We start from the raw sequence: 16,980 nt of genomic DNA, 5'->3' as shown, positions 1-16,980 counted from the left end.
TCTTGTTGTCCATCCCTCCTATTATATTCCTAGGCAGAATGCACAATTATAATTTGATATTTATCCTTAAATGTGACGTCAGTGAGGCAGAGTCGATGTTACAAAACCCCCATTCGTGAACATTGTTGGAATTTCACTCATAAGGAACGTTACTAACCTGTAAAACCTAAAAATAAGAGAAAATGACTGAGGTTAGTCAAGTTTATTTGTGAAAATGACTCATCAGTGATCTGTCGGTAAGTTAATCTGGATATTGTTTAAATCTTTGGGAAGTTCAAAGTGTGACTCAAGCTGAAATTATGCCTAAATAAAAATGATTGGTACCAAATGTTCATGACCAAAAGGCAGCTGAGGGAAATGTGCTGCAAGTTTTAGGAGCAAGTCAGACTTTGAGCTGAGGTACTGTGAGCGCTCGGACTTGGTATTTACTTTGATTTTACACTTTATACAGAAGCGTACAATATATTATCACGTTTTATACATATATATAAATATAGAATTATGTTAATTCCTTTAAAATTGTACCTCAACCTGCTACTAAGAATTTAAAATCAAAGCAACTAAACTTATCTTCTGTACTTAAAAGCCTTTCTCAATCCAGAACTAAAATGTTCGGAGTCGCATGCAGTTTTCACACCTTGCAGCTCCGCACATCTCAGTTTTGAGCTGAGAAAAGTCTTTAAAGTTCAAAATTTATTCTAATAATTAAAGTTCATGCTCAATAATCCACGTAGAAAATCCAACAAAGTTCAGTCAGCTCATCTGGACGGTTTATTTTATTTTTTTAAATTGAGACGATTCGTTCTTCATCCAAAGGACTTCATCAGTTCGAGGAGCCACAACAAACTCAGTCCCTCAAGCAACACACTCACATAGTGGACCAACTAAGTTTGCTCTTGATAAGATGGTTTCTGGGGCCCACCCTGTCATCTCCTCTGTGACAGCCATCGCCAAAGTGGTTCCAAACATCAACGTTCATGCTCAATAATCCAGGTAGAAAATCCAACAAAGTTCAATCAGGTCATCTGGATGGTTTCTTTTGTTTGTTTGTTTGTTGAGATGTTTCATCCTTCATCCAAAGGACATCATCAGTCCTTATCATTATAGCAAACTGGTTGGTCCACTACATGAGTGTGCTGCTTGTTGTGGCGCCACTGACTGAATAAGTCCTTTGGATGAAGGACAAAATATCTCAAAAATAACAAAAAAAAGAAACCATCCAGATGAACTTTGATGTTTTGAACCACTTTGACTGCCCCAGAGGAGTCGACGGGGGAGAGGGTGGGCCCCAGAAACCATCTTATCACCAGCAAACTGGTTGGTCTACTATGTAGTTGTGCTGCTTGTGGGACTCAGTTTGTTGTGGCTCCTCGGACTGATGAAGTCCTTTGGATGAAGGATGAAACGTCTCAAAAAAAAAAAAAGAAACTCTATGACCTGACTGAACTTTGTTGGTTATTCTAATAATCTGAAGTAAATCAAAAGGTAAATTAACTTTTTAACTTTAGATGTGGAAATCAAGAAGTCAGACGTCATTGAGGCCTAAGTTTGAGCCAGCGTAGAAACACACGGACGACAGCCGGGACTGAAGAAGCTGCGTTCAAAGCCATGCAGAGAGCGTCGGATTCCAGAGGGAAGGAACAAGCAGGACACGGAGGAAAACACAGGATCCAGAGAGGTCATTTTAAAAAGGATTTATTTCAACAACTGTCTGAATTTCATTTGTTTGTTCTTTGTCTAAAGTTCCAAAAAGTACAAAAAAAAAAAACCAAGTACATCAAAGGATTAGAAACCACATCAATCAAAACCAAGACACATTGTGTTGCTTCCTTTAAATGAATCCAAGCAAACTTTTTTTTTTTTTTTCCAATATTTATACATACTCACTGGATTAGTCAGACAAACATCAAAAACTCTCAGTAGCATTATCTTTTTTTTTTCTTTTACAACAATTTTTCACCCACGTTTTTAAACTTCTGTATGATTTCTTTCTTTTTACAAAATACACCAATGCAGGCAGGTGGGGAGGGGGGTGGGGGGTGGGGGTGAGTGTTTACATATAAGTGTGTTCATCTTTTCACAGTATGCGTATGCGTCGTGTGCGTGTGTGTTCGGGTGAAAAAGAACAGGAAGAGCGTGGTGATAGAAATGAGAGGGGCGGAGCTTCAAAACAGGGGTGTGGTCTAATGTAAGGATGCTGTAGGGTGAGGCGGGTTGGGTGGGGTTACTTTCAGCTGGGGTGGGGTGGACAGGGGCGGCGGTGTACGGGTTTTGGCCGCTCGTGGCAGTGGTGCCGTGTCAGAGACAGTTGCAGACTGAGTTGGTTGGCTGGTTTGTTGGCAGGCTGGTTGGTTGACCGGTTAGGCTCACTCGGCAACGGGCAATTAAAAGCAGGGGGGTTGCAGGGACGCCCGTTGCCGGTGCACCTTGTAGTTTTCTGTGTGGTGTTGTCAGGTTGCTCGGCGTTTAGTTTTGGTTCACATCATGTTGTTCTGCAGTGAGTTTACCTCCGAGGAGTTCTCCTCGCCCAGGACCTTGTGGTTCTCGTGTTTGGGGGTCAGAGAGTTGTGGATGTTGAGGGCGTCGTCTTCCTTGGGCGGGGCCTTGACTGGGTCCTCCAGCTTGTTCTGGGAATGAGGATCATCCTAAAAGTGTGAACGGAAGTGGAGGGGTTGGGGGGCGGGGCATAAAGTATAATTAGCTTCATGGAGAAAAACATACTTTATATTCATTTATCATTCTGCACAAAATAAGGAATATAATAATAATAAAAAAATATATACTTTTTTTGCCTACATATTTTTTATCTGGTAAAAGTTTTGATAAAAGCAAAGATAAAACTTTATGCACAAAAATAAATGCCATGTTCCATATTCACGCTTTAAAAACATCCACCATGGTGTTTCTATACTTTGATGGGTTCTGCTGCAAATCTTTTCACTTTTAGTGACTTTATTTTTTAAAAACTAGTCACTGATTAAGTGACGCCTGATGCTGTGAACAACGGCTGCGGCTGATCCCGTCTGTGCGGCACCATACAGATTTTATAGCGGAGAAAATTTGAAAGGCCACATGTGTGAAAAATGAAATATTGATGGTTGGGTGTCTGTTAGTTATAGCTTACAGAAATAAATATTCAGATTTATCAATGTAAAGAATTGGACGGTGGATTTCCAAACAAATAAAGTGAACTGAAACCAATTAAATCTCTCACTAATAAAAATTCACTTTAACTTCCTGAACCTGACACTAAAATATGCAAAGTGTTGGGTATTACTGTTTCATTGGGATATTTCTTAATGTCATTGTATTTTAAGATGTTGGAACGCAATATTATGTCTAATATTAAAGTCTTTTAAACTTTCGAAGACCATAAACGTTGCAAACAAATGTTCACAACAATCAGGGTTCAGCCATCGTCAAAAAAAACGTTCAACAGCAGCCATTTTTGTTGCCTGAACGCGCCGCTGTTTGAAAATCACCATGTTCGGCTGGCTTGGTGTGTTTATCCGGGGAGGTACCGAGATGAGCTGCATGAGCGATCGTCAACCGCCCCTTCTCTCCCCAGGAAGCACATGCACATGCACATGCAAGACTCACGCAGTGCACCCCGTGAACAGAAACGATCGCTCATGCAGAACACCGTCCCATCTCCGCCGTCTTTTCCCCAAAACTAAAACAAAATAAACAGTCCACGCTGGCTGATTATTTGTGCGTACCACCGTCATACATACCCAAGCAGCTGCTGGAGGGGTAAAACATCGTGTTTAGTGGTTTCACTTTAATTCATCTGCATTTAATTAAGGTCAGAGGGGGAAAAATTGATGGCAGAGTCCATTCGAGCTCTGTTTTCCAGCCTCTTAGCCCCATTAATTTTGCATGGCATCATCGACTTGGCTGCACCGAGGCATCCTGGGGCGTCGCTCTGTGCCTCTTTGTCACAACCACACTTGAGAGTGCCCACCCATACAGACACACACACACTTGGTGAGATATAGATGTTCTCATTCACACACATTTAAACAAGACCCTGAGGCCTGTGCCATTTGCAAACACCCCCTAAGTGAATGTTTGCATTTGAAGTCAATGGCACAGTTAGAAAGGAAGAGCAGTGAAAGAATTTACCCGATGACTGTTGGCCTAGATAGTAACTTCAGGCAGGACGTGTGGGTATGTCACTTCCATGGTTACGGGATAGGGGCCCTCTGTCCTCCCGTCAGCATGAAACTGGAAAATGTTTGTGTTTGTTGGACTTTATTGTTGCTGTGCATGGGTGGAGGGGTGTGGGCAGTGGGTGGAGCACAGTCACAAGGACTTTTGTGTGGGAGTAACTTTTGGGAGAGTGGGAACAGAGATAAACAGGGTTCTGATGATGGAGATGAAGATGGAGGCGCATGAATGGTTTCTGGTGTCTTTTTGTACAAAGGCGTTAAAAGAATCATCAGTTTAATGTTTACTTTTAGAAATTACTGCTGTTGCTTTAGGCGACGGTGTTAGTCTGATATTTGTGTGCATTAAAGCACTAAATGTTTGATTTAGCATCCCTAAAATTTGGCAGTGCTGTTAGTCAGAGACACAGGTGCGGGTTATTTCAGTAGAAATGTATTTCTGGCAGCATCTCTGCTTTTCAGCACAAAAAGGAATCCTGTGAGTGCTACACACAAAAACGTATCACGACAAAAATAGCTCAAAATCTTAACGGTGATGCACGTTGTCCCTCCCTTCAGCCATATCTTATCAGTCTGTTAAAAATTTCAGGGTAGTTTTAGATTCTGACTTCAAGTTTGACAAACAAATCATCTGTTCTGCAGAAAAGCTTCTTCCAGTTAGAGCTGTCATTGCTAACCCGAACCCGGAGCCTGGCCCGACCCAGATTAGGGCAGGGCTATAATAATGTGCTTAATGTGCGGGCCAGGTCGGTGCCGTTTTTTTATTGGCTGACGATCCAATTAGATGGCAACATGGCTTGCCATAATTTCACCAGCCGCACGCAGCCATTAGACCGCACGCTGACCGGCCTTGAAAGAGGTAAAAAAAAAAGTTCATTTAAGTTCAGATGGGACTATACTGCCAGGCAGCGATCCATCAAAAGCCCAAATGGACGTTAGTTCAGCCGTTGCCCAAATACAAATCTACTTCCAATTAAGGCAGGTAGCTAAGCTTAAGCCAGTCTTGTCCAGACCCGACCTTGAGAAACTAGTCCATGCCTTTATCACGACCCGACTGCACTACTGTAATGCACTTTATGCTGGGGTCAGCCAGGCCTCCAGCTCGCGTCTCCAGCTCGTCCGGAATGCTGCTGCTCCGCTTTTAATCAGAAAACGCAGGTTTGAGCATATTACACCAGTTCTGTCCTCCCTTCACCGGCTCCCTGTGCATACTAGAATAGATTTTAAAATTCTCCTGTTGACCTACAAGTGCCTAAATGGCCTCGCACCCTTTTATCTCTCTGAGCTACTGGAGCCACATGTTCCTTCTCGAGCCCTGCGATCATCTGATCAGCTGCTTTTGGCTGTTCCAAAAACAAGCCTGAAGCTCAGAGGTGATTTTCAGTCATGGGCCCCAAACTCTGGAACAAGCTGCCCCCCAACATTAGGCAGGCCACCTCCCTTTTGTTCAAATCTCTGCTAAAAACATGTTTTCTCTGGCATTTCACACAGTTGATTTCGTGTTTTTTGTTCTGTGTTTTTATGTTTTTTTTAAATTTACCGATAATGCTTTTAATTAATTTTTCAGTACTGTATCATTAGTGTGTGTTATTTTTTCCATTAATTTTACTCTCATTGATGTTATTGTTAAGCATTTTGGTAACAGCTTCTATTTTAAATGTGCTCTATAAATAAAGTTGACTTGACTTGTGTCCTGTTTAACCCAATGCTCAAAAACATATTCAATTACCGTATTTTTCACTGTATAAGTCGCACCTTTTTGCATAAATTAGCACGTCCTGTGACTTATACAGCGAAGCGACTAATATACAGTTTTTCCCTCACATTTATAACCCAATTTTTGGCTGAGATCTGACAATTTCATTCATTCTGACATGGAAAATATTAAACATTACCATTTTCAGCCACTAGGGGGCCCTCGACTATTATGACAAGCAAAGTGTCTCAATAATAGGTAAAGGTGGCTATTAATGAGACACTTGGCTTGCCATACAGAGCCACCTTCGCCTCATTCTGGAACTCCTGGAGCAAACATCAAATCAGCTTCATCTCGCTGCGCCGCCCAGGCGAAATGCAGCTGATTTGACCAATAAAGTGCATTTATTAAGGAAAAGTTCAACTGAGACACATCTTTACTATAATTTCAAGCAAACAAATAATTGTTTTTAAGTGTTAAGCTTGTTAAATTCTTGTTAAAGTCCTCTCGTGCATGCTCCCGCGGCCGCCATTTGGCAGCCAATCGAACACCGGCCCACATTTCTGGGTTGTCAGCGGTGCCACATAATAGATGCGACTTATTTATGTTTTTTTTTTCACTTAATTAGATTTTTTAGGACTGAAGCGACTTATACGGCGTTGTGACGTGTACGGTGGAAAGTAAGGTAAGTCTTCATGTCTCCAGATATCCAGTGAAGGAGCACATCGAAGACATTCATCATTTGACATTTAAATGTGTTGTTTTGATCATGCAACTTGATTGTTTATATCAGTTAATCACTTCTGGACACATCTGGTCAGGATGTCATAAAAGCCTATACCTTCACATCAATGTAAAGAAAGTAAGAAGATCTTTAGTCAGTGCTGTTGCCTTCAAATTCAAATTTTATATGTCTTGTGATCATTTTAATTTAAATTTTCAACAAAAATATATATTTTTTTCGTTTGTTCTTGAAATGTACGTCACAAAAGTTAGAGTGCAGATGCTTCAATGACAGCATCACTGATTAAAAAAACGCTGAAGACGCTCTTAGTCTTGCTGTATTAAGGGCTGCAGCAGTAAAGCATGCATTATTTTAGTAAATGCATAATTTTACTGCAAAACTGCTGCATTTTGACTTCAGGTGAAGTCGGCTGTGAGGTCGCCAGCAGCCGACTGAGTCGATGAAAATAAAACCCTCTTAAAATTTACAGCTAGCTCTGACCGGTCAATCTACTGTCTGCACTGAATTTATTTACTATTGACAGAAAACAAGTCCATTCTGCCGTGTGCTGCAGAGGAGCGGGGATGGCTGCACTCGGCTGAATTACTTTGGGAGGGGGCGTCGGGGACACGCCTGTCACCATGAAGGAAACACAAAGAGTTTTATTACTGCAGGGAAATAATGCTGCTTATGTTCCTGTGCAGGAAAAAGGCTTTGTGTTTACTTTCTCTGAAAATCCTCCAGTTTTTCTGAAAGGATGTCTTCGTGCAATAAAATCGTTATCTGTGGGTTTGTGTGTGTGTGTGGGGGGGTGCAATGACTTAAAAGATTATGATTTATGTTACTGTGTGGTTTTTCAACTTTGGTACACAATAAATGGCAATTTCAAGTAGTTTTACTATGTATTTGTATATCAAATAGAAAATAAGTTTAATTATATTTTATATCAGAGTCACAGAGTCAGGAAAGATGAGTGTGTCCTATTTCAGCCCATGTGCTTGGAACGACCTCTTTTATTCCTTTATCTAGTTTTAAACAACAACCGTCAGAGGTTTTAATCCCATCTTGCACCTGTAACATTTAAATGTCTTAAATTGTGATACTTTTTACATTTACATTGTACAGTTTGTCTTGTTACCAGATGTTTTGTTGTAAACAGTTTCATATTACTGTTATTAAGACTGTTGCTGTAAGTGTAATGTTGTGGTTGCACATTGTCCAGGACATCCTTGTACGAGAGATTACAGTAGTCCCTCGCTACTTCGCGGTTCGTTTTTCACGGACTCGCTCTACCGCGATTTTTTTAAAGATTGGACATAAGATTGGCTGATGATTCTTTTATTTTAAATAAATTATTTAAAATGATTTAGCACCTGCTGCTTCCCCAGGTGTTTGTCATTGTCTGTTCGTTAACATCTGTATATCAGTCTCTGCGTTCCTCAGCATCTTGTACGGTGTTCATCTTCCTCCGTGTCATCCCTGAGATTAAGTCAGTGTGCTGCACGTCAGCTTTTGTTTTTTTCTTTATTAAATATATATATTCTACTTTAAATCCCGAGTTCTCCGAGTCCTGCCTGCACATGGGTTCTACCAGTCAATGAATGTAACATAAATTAAATAAAATCCTGAGCTATATCAGTTGGTGCAGTTTGAAAGAGCTTAGTTTTCCTCATACAGTGTGGTGACATGGGATTATGAAATATGAGTATGAATTCAGTTTAAATATAGCACCAATTTACTCAACAAATCTGAGTAAATGTGTGTCGTTACATTAAAATTATTGGACTTCTTGATCACTAATGTCTTTACCATGGACGTTGCTATTGTTGACCTACTTTTAGTCACTTCAGTTGAAATCTGGTCACAGATTATCAATTTAAGGACACATTTATCATCATTATGAGAGGAAAAAAAGCAGAATTTAGTTTATAACTTAATTTTTGCTTTGATCGGTCTTCGTGACGTTGCAACGAGTACCTTGAAATTAATTGAGAATCTAGATATTTACTTTATCAGACCAAATAAAGCTTCTAGAAAATATGAATCCAACTCTTTTCACAAGCTGTGACGCTAATAACACTATTAGTTTTACCATAGTTCATTTTTAAATGATAAAACAACCGATTCTGTTTGTTTGCTCTAAAACCTTTATAAAACTGAACTTATTTATTTAATGTAAATATCAGAAATTATAAGAAGACTGCACAATGTTACAGAACTTCCATGTATTTAGATATGTTTTGCGATTTCAGATGTCCTCGTAAGATAAATTCAACACATCAGTTTGTGTTTTATTACTGATTAAAGCAAATAATCAAAGATGCATGGAGGAGGAAAGATTTAAGTTCATTCTGAGCCACGTTGATGTTTGCATCCACGCAGCTCAAGTTATTTTGCTTCTTTAAACATGAGCACAGATTTGTGTTTGTATTTATCGTGTAAGTGAGACGGATCCACGGATAGTCGGGACGGGTGACGGACAGGGCCACAGTAACAATGACAGAGCTGTTTGGGAGGGGGTGACAGGGACTCGGGACTATCTGACATTTGAAATTTGGTCTTACCTCACAGTCGGACTCCTCTTTGGTCTTACACTCCCAGGTGTATCTGCTCATGGTTTTCTGAGGGGAGGGGGATGGGGCAAAGGGTTATACTCCTCAAAAACTATACAAGGCATCCTCAGAGAAAGAGACAGGGATGGACAGAGAGAGAGAGAGACGGAAAGTGGACAGAAAGAAGGAGGAGGAGTCGGAGGACCAGAGAATCGGAGACAATACGGAGAGATTAAGAAGCAGACAGGAAGAGACGGAGATAAATCAGACCGAGAGACGGAGAGCTGGAGACAGAGGCCAACAGTAGGAGTGACTCGACTTCCTTTCAGATGTCAGCTGATATTCCCAGCCGGCTACACACTCTGTAATCTCAGCCTCTCTGGTGCTGTCTGGATCTTCACCAGAACGTTCAGATATTTGTGATGAAGTTCTCAACCAAAGTGGCACAGACACAGGACTGTTAGTTCACACAGGAGCTGCGGTTATTTGCTCTATTACAGGGTGCATTCTGGGATTATTTAGGGAAAGATGTGAGTTTTGGTCCGAGGATGTCTAAAGTTTTAAAATAATCTGGATTGAATAGTAACTGAAAGTATTTTTTTATATATATTAAACATCTAAGCATGATGATTAAAGGTACTTCACAGTGAAGTTTGGTTTATTTTCATCCAGTCCAGAATCCATCCTGCGTGTCCAGTTTGATTTACGCCACTCGTTTCTCAGGAGAATTAATATTTTAAACTCAGCCGGATCAGATAAATAAAATGTAACTTTAACGACTCAGTGGCTTTTGAAGTTGCAACCCGAGTCCTTTTTTTATTTTATTATAAAGCAGATGTGATGCACGTACCAGATGAAAGAGGCACAAAGTTCCACATGTGTAAAAACCTGAATAATTGTTTGCTGCTAAACTTCAGCGATTTTAATAATCATCATTATTTAAACTGACAAGCAGAAAGTAGTTGAAAATTAATGAATTGAGATTAACAAAAGCGATGTGAAGGAAACCAAATTGTCTTGTGCATTCGTTAAACGTTTTCCAAACTGAATTCTGTTCTTATAGAACGTAAAAATGCAAAGAATTTATTAGGTTTAAAGTTAGAAATCAATTAAACAAAAATCCTGAAATTTGAACAAGGGAAACCTGAAAGATTTGCACACAGTTTGTTTTTGCCAGAAGAAACCCAAACCAGTTGTTAGTGGTCAGTTTAGCTGAAACTTGGCAGCAGAAATATTTGATATATTTGAACAAACATCCACCAAAGATACTTGTAAAAAAATAAAATGCAGCTTCAGCACCAAATAAATAAATAAAATCTGAGGTATCTTTACTTGTTTCTGAGTTAACCCACTGAAACAACAATGTGCTTATTAAGCATTCACACTTTTGTTTATATTTAATATTCAGATTACTTGATCTAATCCATAAGTTTTTCAGCATCTTTCTTGTTCCATAATTTTGTGCTATTTCAACAAATCATATCAAAATGTTCAGCTCTTTCAGGACAATCCTGCTATGATTTTTGGTATAGATAACTTTAGCCTTTTGAAATATTTAGCCTTTTCTGCCACTTTTTTTGCTCATAATAAATGAATTGAGCTCATTTTACATCCTTGAAATCTTTAGATCTGTTTACAACCTTTTACTGCTCCTTTCATATTTTGTTCTGCTTCAGCTTCTTTCACATTCCTTGTGCAATTTTTTTTTTAAATCAGCTACATTCAGTTAATTTCAGCTTGTTATGCCCCTTTCAGCTTATTTCTGCAAGTTTCAACTTTTTCTGCTATTTCAGCTACTATTTAGCTGTTGATGCTAATTTTAACTTTTTCAGCTCATTTCACATTTTTTGCACTTATTTCAACTTTTTGCAGCCCAATGTGCCGTCTCCACTTCCTTGTAATTACAGCTTCTTTCTGCTTTTTTAGCTACTTTTCAGCTGTTTTTTTTTTTTTGCTCATTTCTGCTTCTTCATATATTTTCTACTTTGTGCTCATTTTCATTCTTTGAACCTAATTGGACAAACGTGCTCTCTGTACTTCCTTCTGCTAATTTAAGCTTGTTGTACCTTTTCAGCTACTTTTTGTTAATTTCACCTTTTTTTAAAGCTGATTCCCTAATTTTTGTGCTCATTTCTGCCTATTTAATCTTAATTCAGCAAAAATCTGTTTGTTCTGCTTTATTCTGCAATTTAGTTGAGTTTTTTCTTCCATTTCAACTAGATTTCAGCATGTTTCTAGCTAATTTTAGCTGTTTTTCAGCAAGTTCTTCTGCATTAAGCATTCACGCTGCATTTCCACAGGAAGCAGAGTTTCTCTAGTTAGCTATTTACATTAAATACTATTCAGCCAAGTGCAATAAAAGTTTATACTATTCAACCCACTGTGTTAAAGGTTTGTAAGGATGTATTGAGCTAGAAGCTAAAGGTTCAGGAAGTGATAATGGTGGGGGTGTCTGGGTGAATATGGTTTGGAGTTACAATGAACTGGAGGGGAATAATTATAATTATAAAACTAATTCATGGGGGAAATAAATAAGAATTATCAGAGCATTCTTCCTTTACAAGATGAACACAACTACTGATGGAGTTGTTAGAGGGTGGTACCACATCGTATAATCACTTCAACTTAAAATAAAAAGTATTTGTTGTAGCGCTACCACAACACATGCTGCTACAACTACCAGCTACGCATGCTTCGGCTCACGAGGTCCGCTGGATGTTGCATCGCAGATGTTTATCCTGATGGCGACCGCCAGCTTGTCATATCCAACAAACTTACCTGTTGCAATTTCTTTCCCAGGAACCACCTGGACAAGTTGTAACAGCCCCTCCCTGTTTGCCCCACCCACTTCCAGGATAAACAAGTTAAGGGTACATCTTTTTGCTGCTGAAAGTAAAGATTCGTAAACAGAAATCAAAGCCGAGCTGCGGCGGCTGACATGGCCACTGGGTGGAACATGTTAGCGACAGAGCAGACATGCCATGACAGACTGATGCAAAGAGGTGATCAGAGAGAGAGCAGGTCAGGAGGCAGGGTGGGACGGGTCGCTGCGAGGATAGTTCTCTTTAACTGGTCAGATTAAAGTCGAGGTGGCTCGACTGGCAGCTGGATTTTAATGACAGCCTGTAAATATTCAGTTTGGTTTAACCTCTGACCCGTGGCTGCCTCTGTGTCCTCGTTCACCTACAGAACTGGTCTTTACCGTGACACGGTCCAACCAGATTAGTGTCCAAATGAGTCCAACTGAGAGTTGGATCCTCAATTTTACTTTAAAATACTTAAAAAGTCTGCGTGGTTGCTTTTAAAACAAACATATAGAAAACCAAATCATTAAATACTGTAAAACTAGAAGGGTTCATTGTTATGCTGCTATTGTTATTGGTGATTTAACACTATCCATGCTGCTGATCATCCATGCTGCTGATTTCTTACTTTAAGCTGCTGTATTCATACCCCTCTGCTCACAACAGACTCATGTTCAGGCTGCTGTTTAATACACCGTATTATATTATATTATTGTTTAGCGTGTAGCTTAGATCCCTATATGCTGTTTATTTTTATACTTTATATTATTGTTATTTTTGGGTATAACTGGGACCTTGAGTACACAGTTTTGTTCCACCTCATGTACCACATGTGATGAGGACGACAACAAAGGACCTTGAACCTTAGAACTGTGGTTCCTAGAGTCGGTGTTGTCACCCCACTGTGGGGGGTCATGTTAGGTTTCTTGGAAAATCTTTAGATGGCAATTTAAAAATGATTTGCTTATGGTGTACACCAGGGCTATTAACTAAATTACTCTGTGGGACACAGTTACTGAAAGCCAAGAGCTCAGGGGCCGGACGTCCAGCAGTTATTGTCATTAAGTAAGTTTGTTTTATGGTTTAAAATCTAGTTTTTATTTAAAAATTAACCCACTGGTGGGCCACACTGAGCTCCCTCTTGGACCTGATTTGGCCCCTGAGCCTCCAGTTGAATAGGTCTGGTATATATTAACATTAACTGTGACAAAAAGTAAAAATAGTACTTACAAATGAACAAAAGTGGTTGTTAAAAGTGTTTGTGCTGCCACCGTGTCCTTGTCTTTAGAGGGTATTAGCAAAACTTTTACGCTCATTAACCTAAACTTCTCTAAATAAGGTCTCCCAGAAATTGTAAGATCTTCATGTGTATTTAATAACTTTATCTAATAAAGGGACTGGTTCTTCTGTGAACGCTGGCTTCTACGCATCAATGTGGGCTGCAAGAAAGAGTTCATCTTCCCCGTGTTTGTATTCTTGTGTCTGCAGTAGATTTCTGATCACAAATCTGTTGAGAGCTTTATAACATTTCATTACTATTAGTTATAGTTCTATATTTAGCCAAAAAATGTAGAATATCACTTGTGCAGGTTTTCTTTTTTCACCAATATAATATAAATCTAATTTTTCATGCAAAAACATTAAAATATGTTTTGGATGTATAAGTAAAACTTTGTTTTTCAAAGTGATTGTGTAGCGTTTAGATTTATTTGTCCAATTGTCCATCCTTGCTCTTAGACTCCGCCCACCCTCCTCCTTTAGCGTTTACCACCTCAGAGTATCAGAGAGTAGTCGTGCCCATGCATTTTGAGGGAGGTCGAGGGTCCGGGCAGGGTTTGGGGCAGGGAGATGCAGAAAAGGGGTGATAGAGAGAGGCGAGAACCACGTTACCTGACAGATAATGTTATCATAGTAAGCCAATGCACGGGCATGAGGGACGTTAGGAGGGGTGTCGCACAGTTTCCTTACATTTGGGTGGGAGCCCTCAGCGATGGTGGACAGCGAGAAATTATCATTGTGTTGCTCCGATGAAGGCCGGTACTTACTGCTGGGTGTTGGTGGATGGAGGGGGGAGGGGGGTGAGAAAGAGAGGGAGGGCAGAAAACAAAAGAGGAAGATTTGAAGCAGAACAAGAATTTGAAGAAAAACACAAGAAGGCAGAAAATAAAGGAGAAAAAGAACAAACGAAAAGAAACAACCAGGAGGTGGAAAAACGTTTAAGGTGACACGTTTAAAGAAAAGATGGAAAGAAGAGATTCTCAGAGAGAAAAACAAGAGGGGGGAAAAAAGGCGAGAAGCAGTGTTAGCAAGTTTTTGACAAATAAAACCATTAAAAGCATTTATCTGTGATGCAACATACTGGGAACAGTGTTACCTCATCCTGATGCATGCTCAATAATCCATGACGACAAATCTAACAAAGTTGAATCAGGTCCTCTGGACAGATTCTTCTTGTTGAAATGTTTCATCTTTTATCCAAAGGACTTCTTCAGTCTGAGGTTCTGCAACAAACTCAGTCTTATAAACAGAACCTTCTCATAGTGGATCAACCAGTTTTCTGAAAACTAGCTGTTCACCTGGTAAAGGAGGACCATCAGTCTAACAACTGATGGTGAGTTCCCTGATGGCCGCTTGCTATTCACAGAGGGCTGAGTGACAGTAGCAAATACAGCATTGTAAGAGGGGGACAGCTGGACATGGAGGTCTCCACCCTGTTTAATGATGGTCGAGTTCTCTTCACAAAGATGGCCTCCTTCACTCCTCTCTCAAACCAGTGTAGACTTTGTGGTCCTTATTCATCTCCAGGCCAGCGGTCACTCGTTCAGGGATGAAGATATTCAAATCCTTGATAGAGTGGAACGTTGGTTTGACAGAGGAGTGAAGGAGGCCGTCTTTGTGAACAGAACTCGTCCATCATTAAACAGGGGTGGAGACCTCCGTGTCCATCTGTCCCCCTCTTACAATGCTGTTATTGTTATTATCACTCAGCCCCCTGTGAATAGCAAGCGGTCATCAGGTCAATGTGAGGCTGCTGGTCCTCCTTTCTCATGTGAACATCTACTTCTGGCTGTCACCAGCGAACTGGTTGATCCACTATGAGAAGGTGCTGTTTATAAGACTGAGTTTGTTGCAGCTCCTCAGACTGAAGAAGTCCTTTGGATAAAAGATGAAACGTTTCAACAAGAATCCGTCCAGAGGACCTGACTTAACCTTGTTGGAAAGTGTTACCTTGTTCCTAACAGACAAGAAGGCTACAACATGACTTCACTTCATATTTATTTATCTGTTAACCACAAAAGAAACCTTTTCTCATGGGTAGATTTGCTTTTAGTCACCTCAGCTCTCAGTTAATGGTAATAAATTGTTCAGAACTTCATCCTAAACATCACACAAAGAATCACAAGAATGAGACACAACCCAGAGAAAATTATATTTTATAACTAATGTACAGAATCTATAAGAGTGGAGAAAAAATAACTAATTGTAACACATTAATTGCATCGGAGAATGAACTGCAGAAGTCGGCACAGAGAGCGATGATGTCACTGTTTTTCTTTGTTAAATCAAAAATCATTTCACATTAGTTGAACTAAATTACCTACTTTCAAAGATTATGATGGAGAATTAGTCAGAAGCATTATTGGGCTGAATTTAAACCATTTAAAGAAATCTACAACAGATGAAATGAAAACATTAAAAAATAATAATTTTTACCGGTGCTGCATTTATGTTTTTAATAGTTTTTTTAACCAAATTTACCGTAAAACACAAAACTGATTAGCTCATGAATGAATAATTTGTTGCTTTTCTATTCAGTGAAACCTCCTCAGATTATTTTTCACGTAAACAGCAGAATCAGCCATGATTTTTTCCAACAGCCTCACGTTATTCACAGGTTTGAACAGAGTCATTCAACAACAAATGGTTTGAATTAACAACTATAATTAATCAAAACTGTAGGTTCAATCAAACAGGTTTTTATTTTTGCTTTAAAGGGAGAAAGAACTGAATGATATCAAACTATTTATGCGGCTGCCACAAACAAGAGCTGATGAAATATGCTGAATAAAAACATCAAATGATCTTATTTATAACAAGGAAAGGTCCAGTCTGTTGTCAGTGGAACATTTAATGTTGCTCTAATCTTCTGTCGCAGAGAATCACATCATCTGTTCTTCTCTCATGTTGTCAGATATTCATGTTCAATAAATGCATTTATTAAGAGGCATCCATCTGATTATGTATCAGGAAAAGGTCAGTTTGGGTTAAATATTCATGATCATGTCCTGGTCTTAGACTTGTAGTTATTAGGCTTTTAAAATATATTTAAATTTAAGTTTGCTTCTGTTTTTCCAGAGCAGGGGTCTGCAACCTGCGGCTCTGGAGCCACACGCGGCTCTTTGGTTCCTCTGCAGCGGCTCTTTCAAGCTTCGATCAAAACTGACATAAAACTGAATTTTATTGGTTCTTATAACAACAAAAAAGGATTAGTTCAACAGTTTTCCTGTCATTTCTTTTGCAAACGTGAACACTGGAGCAAACACAAGAAGAAACACGCTTTAACTTGACGCTTTATTTCTTTATATGAACAAATGTCTGCATAGTTTATAATTTTTTTATAAAAAAAAATGTAAAAACTGATTTTTTCCCCTTCTTTACAAGAATCATTTACTTTAATAAATGTTAAAAATCATTAGATATTTTTTTGCTTTACAATGTCACCCCTACAAAAGCCCCTCCAGCAAACCTAAAGTGGCCCATGGGCCACCAGTTGATAACGCAGGTTGCTGCGGCTCCGGACACGTTTAACGTGAATGAAAGCGTCAAAATGGCTCTTTTGATCGTAAAGGTTGCAGACCCCCTGGGTATTTGTTCCTGTGCAAAATATCTCATCAAAACAAAACAATTTAAAGTTTTTATTTAAAGCTGAACTGCAGAATCATCGTTTAGTTGTTCTTTAACAAAAACAAGATAATGGAAATAACAACAAAAAAGGTTGAATCATGTCATCTGGACTTCGTTTTTTTGTTAAAAA

General features: G+C 39.3%; 1 protein-coding gene across 6 annotated transcripts in view; it reads right to left on the bottom strand.

Annotated features, from left to right (window-relative positions):
* Positions 1-1,682: 1,682 nt before the first annotated feature.
* cspg5a (chondroitin sulfate proteoglycan 5a) overlaps positions 1,683-16,980 on the bottom strand; it is a 65,207-nt gene continuing 49,909 nt past the window's right edge. The window contains exons 4-7 of one of the 6 annotated variants that reach the window (XM_037676116.1): positions 13,914-13,992; positions 9,154-9,210; positions 4,126-4,227; positions 2,569-2,645 (exon numbers count right to left, since the gene is read on the bottom strand). In XM_037676116.1, the coding sequence (XP_037532044.1) occupies positions 4,141-4,227; positions 9,154-9,210; positions 13,914-13,992 (223 nt within the window). In that variant the 3' untranslated portion in view covers positions 2,569-2,645; positions 4,126-4,140. Of the gene's footprint in view, positions 2,646-4,125; positions 4,228-9,153; positions 9,211-13,835; positions 13,993-16,980 lie in introns of all 6 variants that reach the window. The other 5 variants (XM_037676114.1, XM_037676117.1, XM_037676112.1 and 2 more) reach the window with 5 other exon arrangements.

Source organism: Nematolebias whitei, chromosome 5, assembly GCF_014905685.2.
Source record: "Nematolebias whitei isolate Nwh7 chromosome 5, NemWhi1, whole genome shotgun sequence".
NCBI lineage: Eukaryota > Metazoa > Chordata > Actinopteri > Cyprinodontiformes > Rivulidae > Nematolebias > Nematolebias whitei.
The sequence above is the reverse complement of the archived record's forward strand: the minus strand, read 5'-3'. Positions and strand labels throughout refer to the sequence as shown.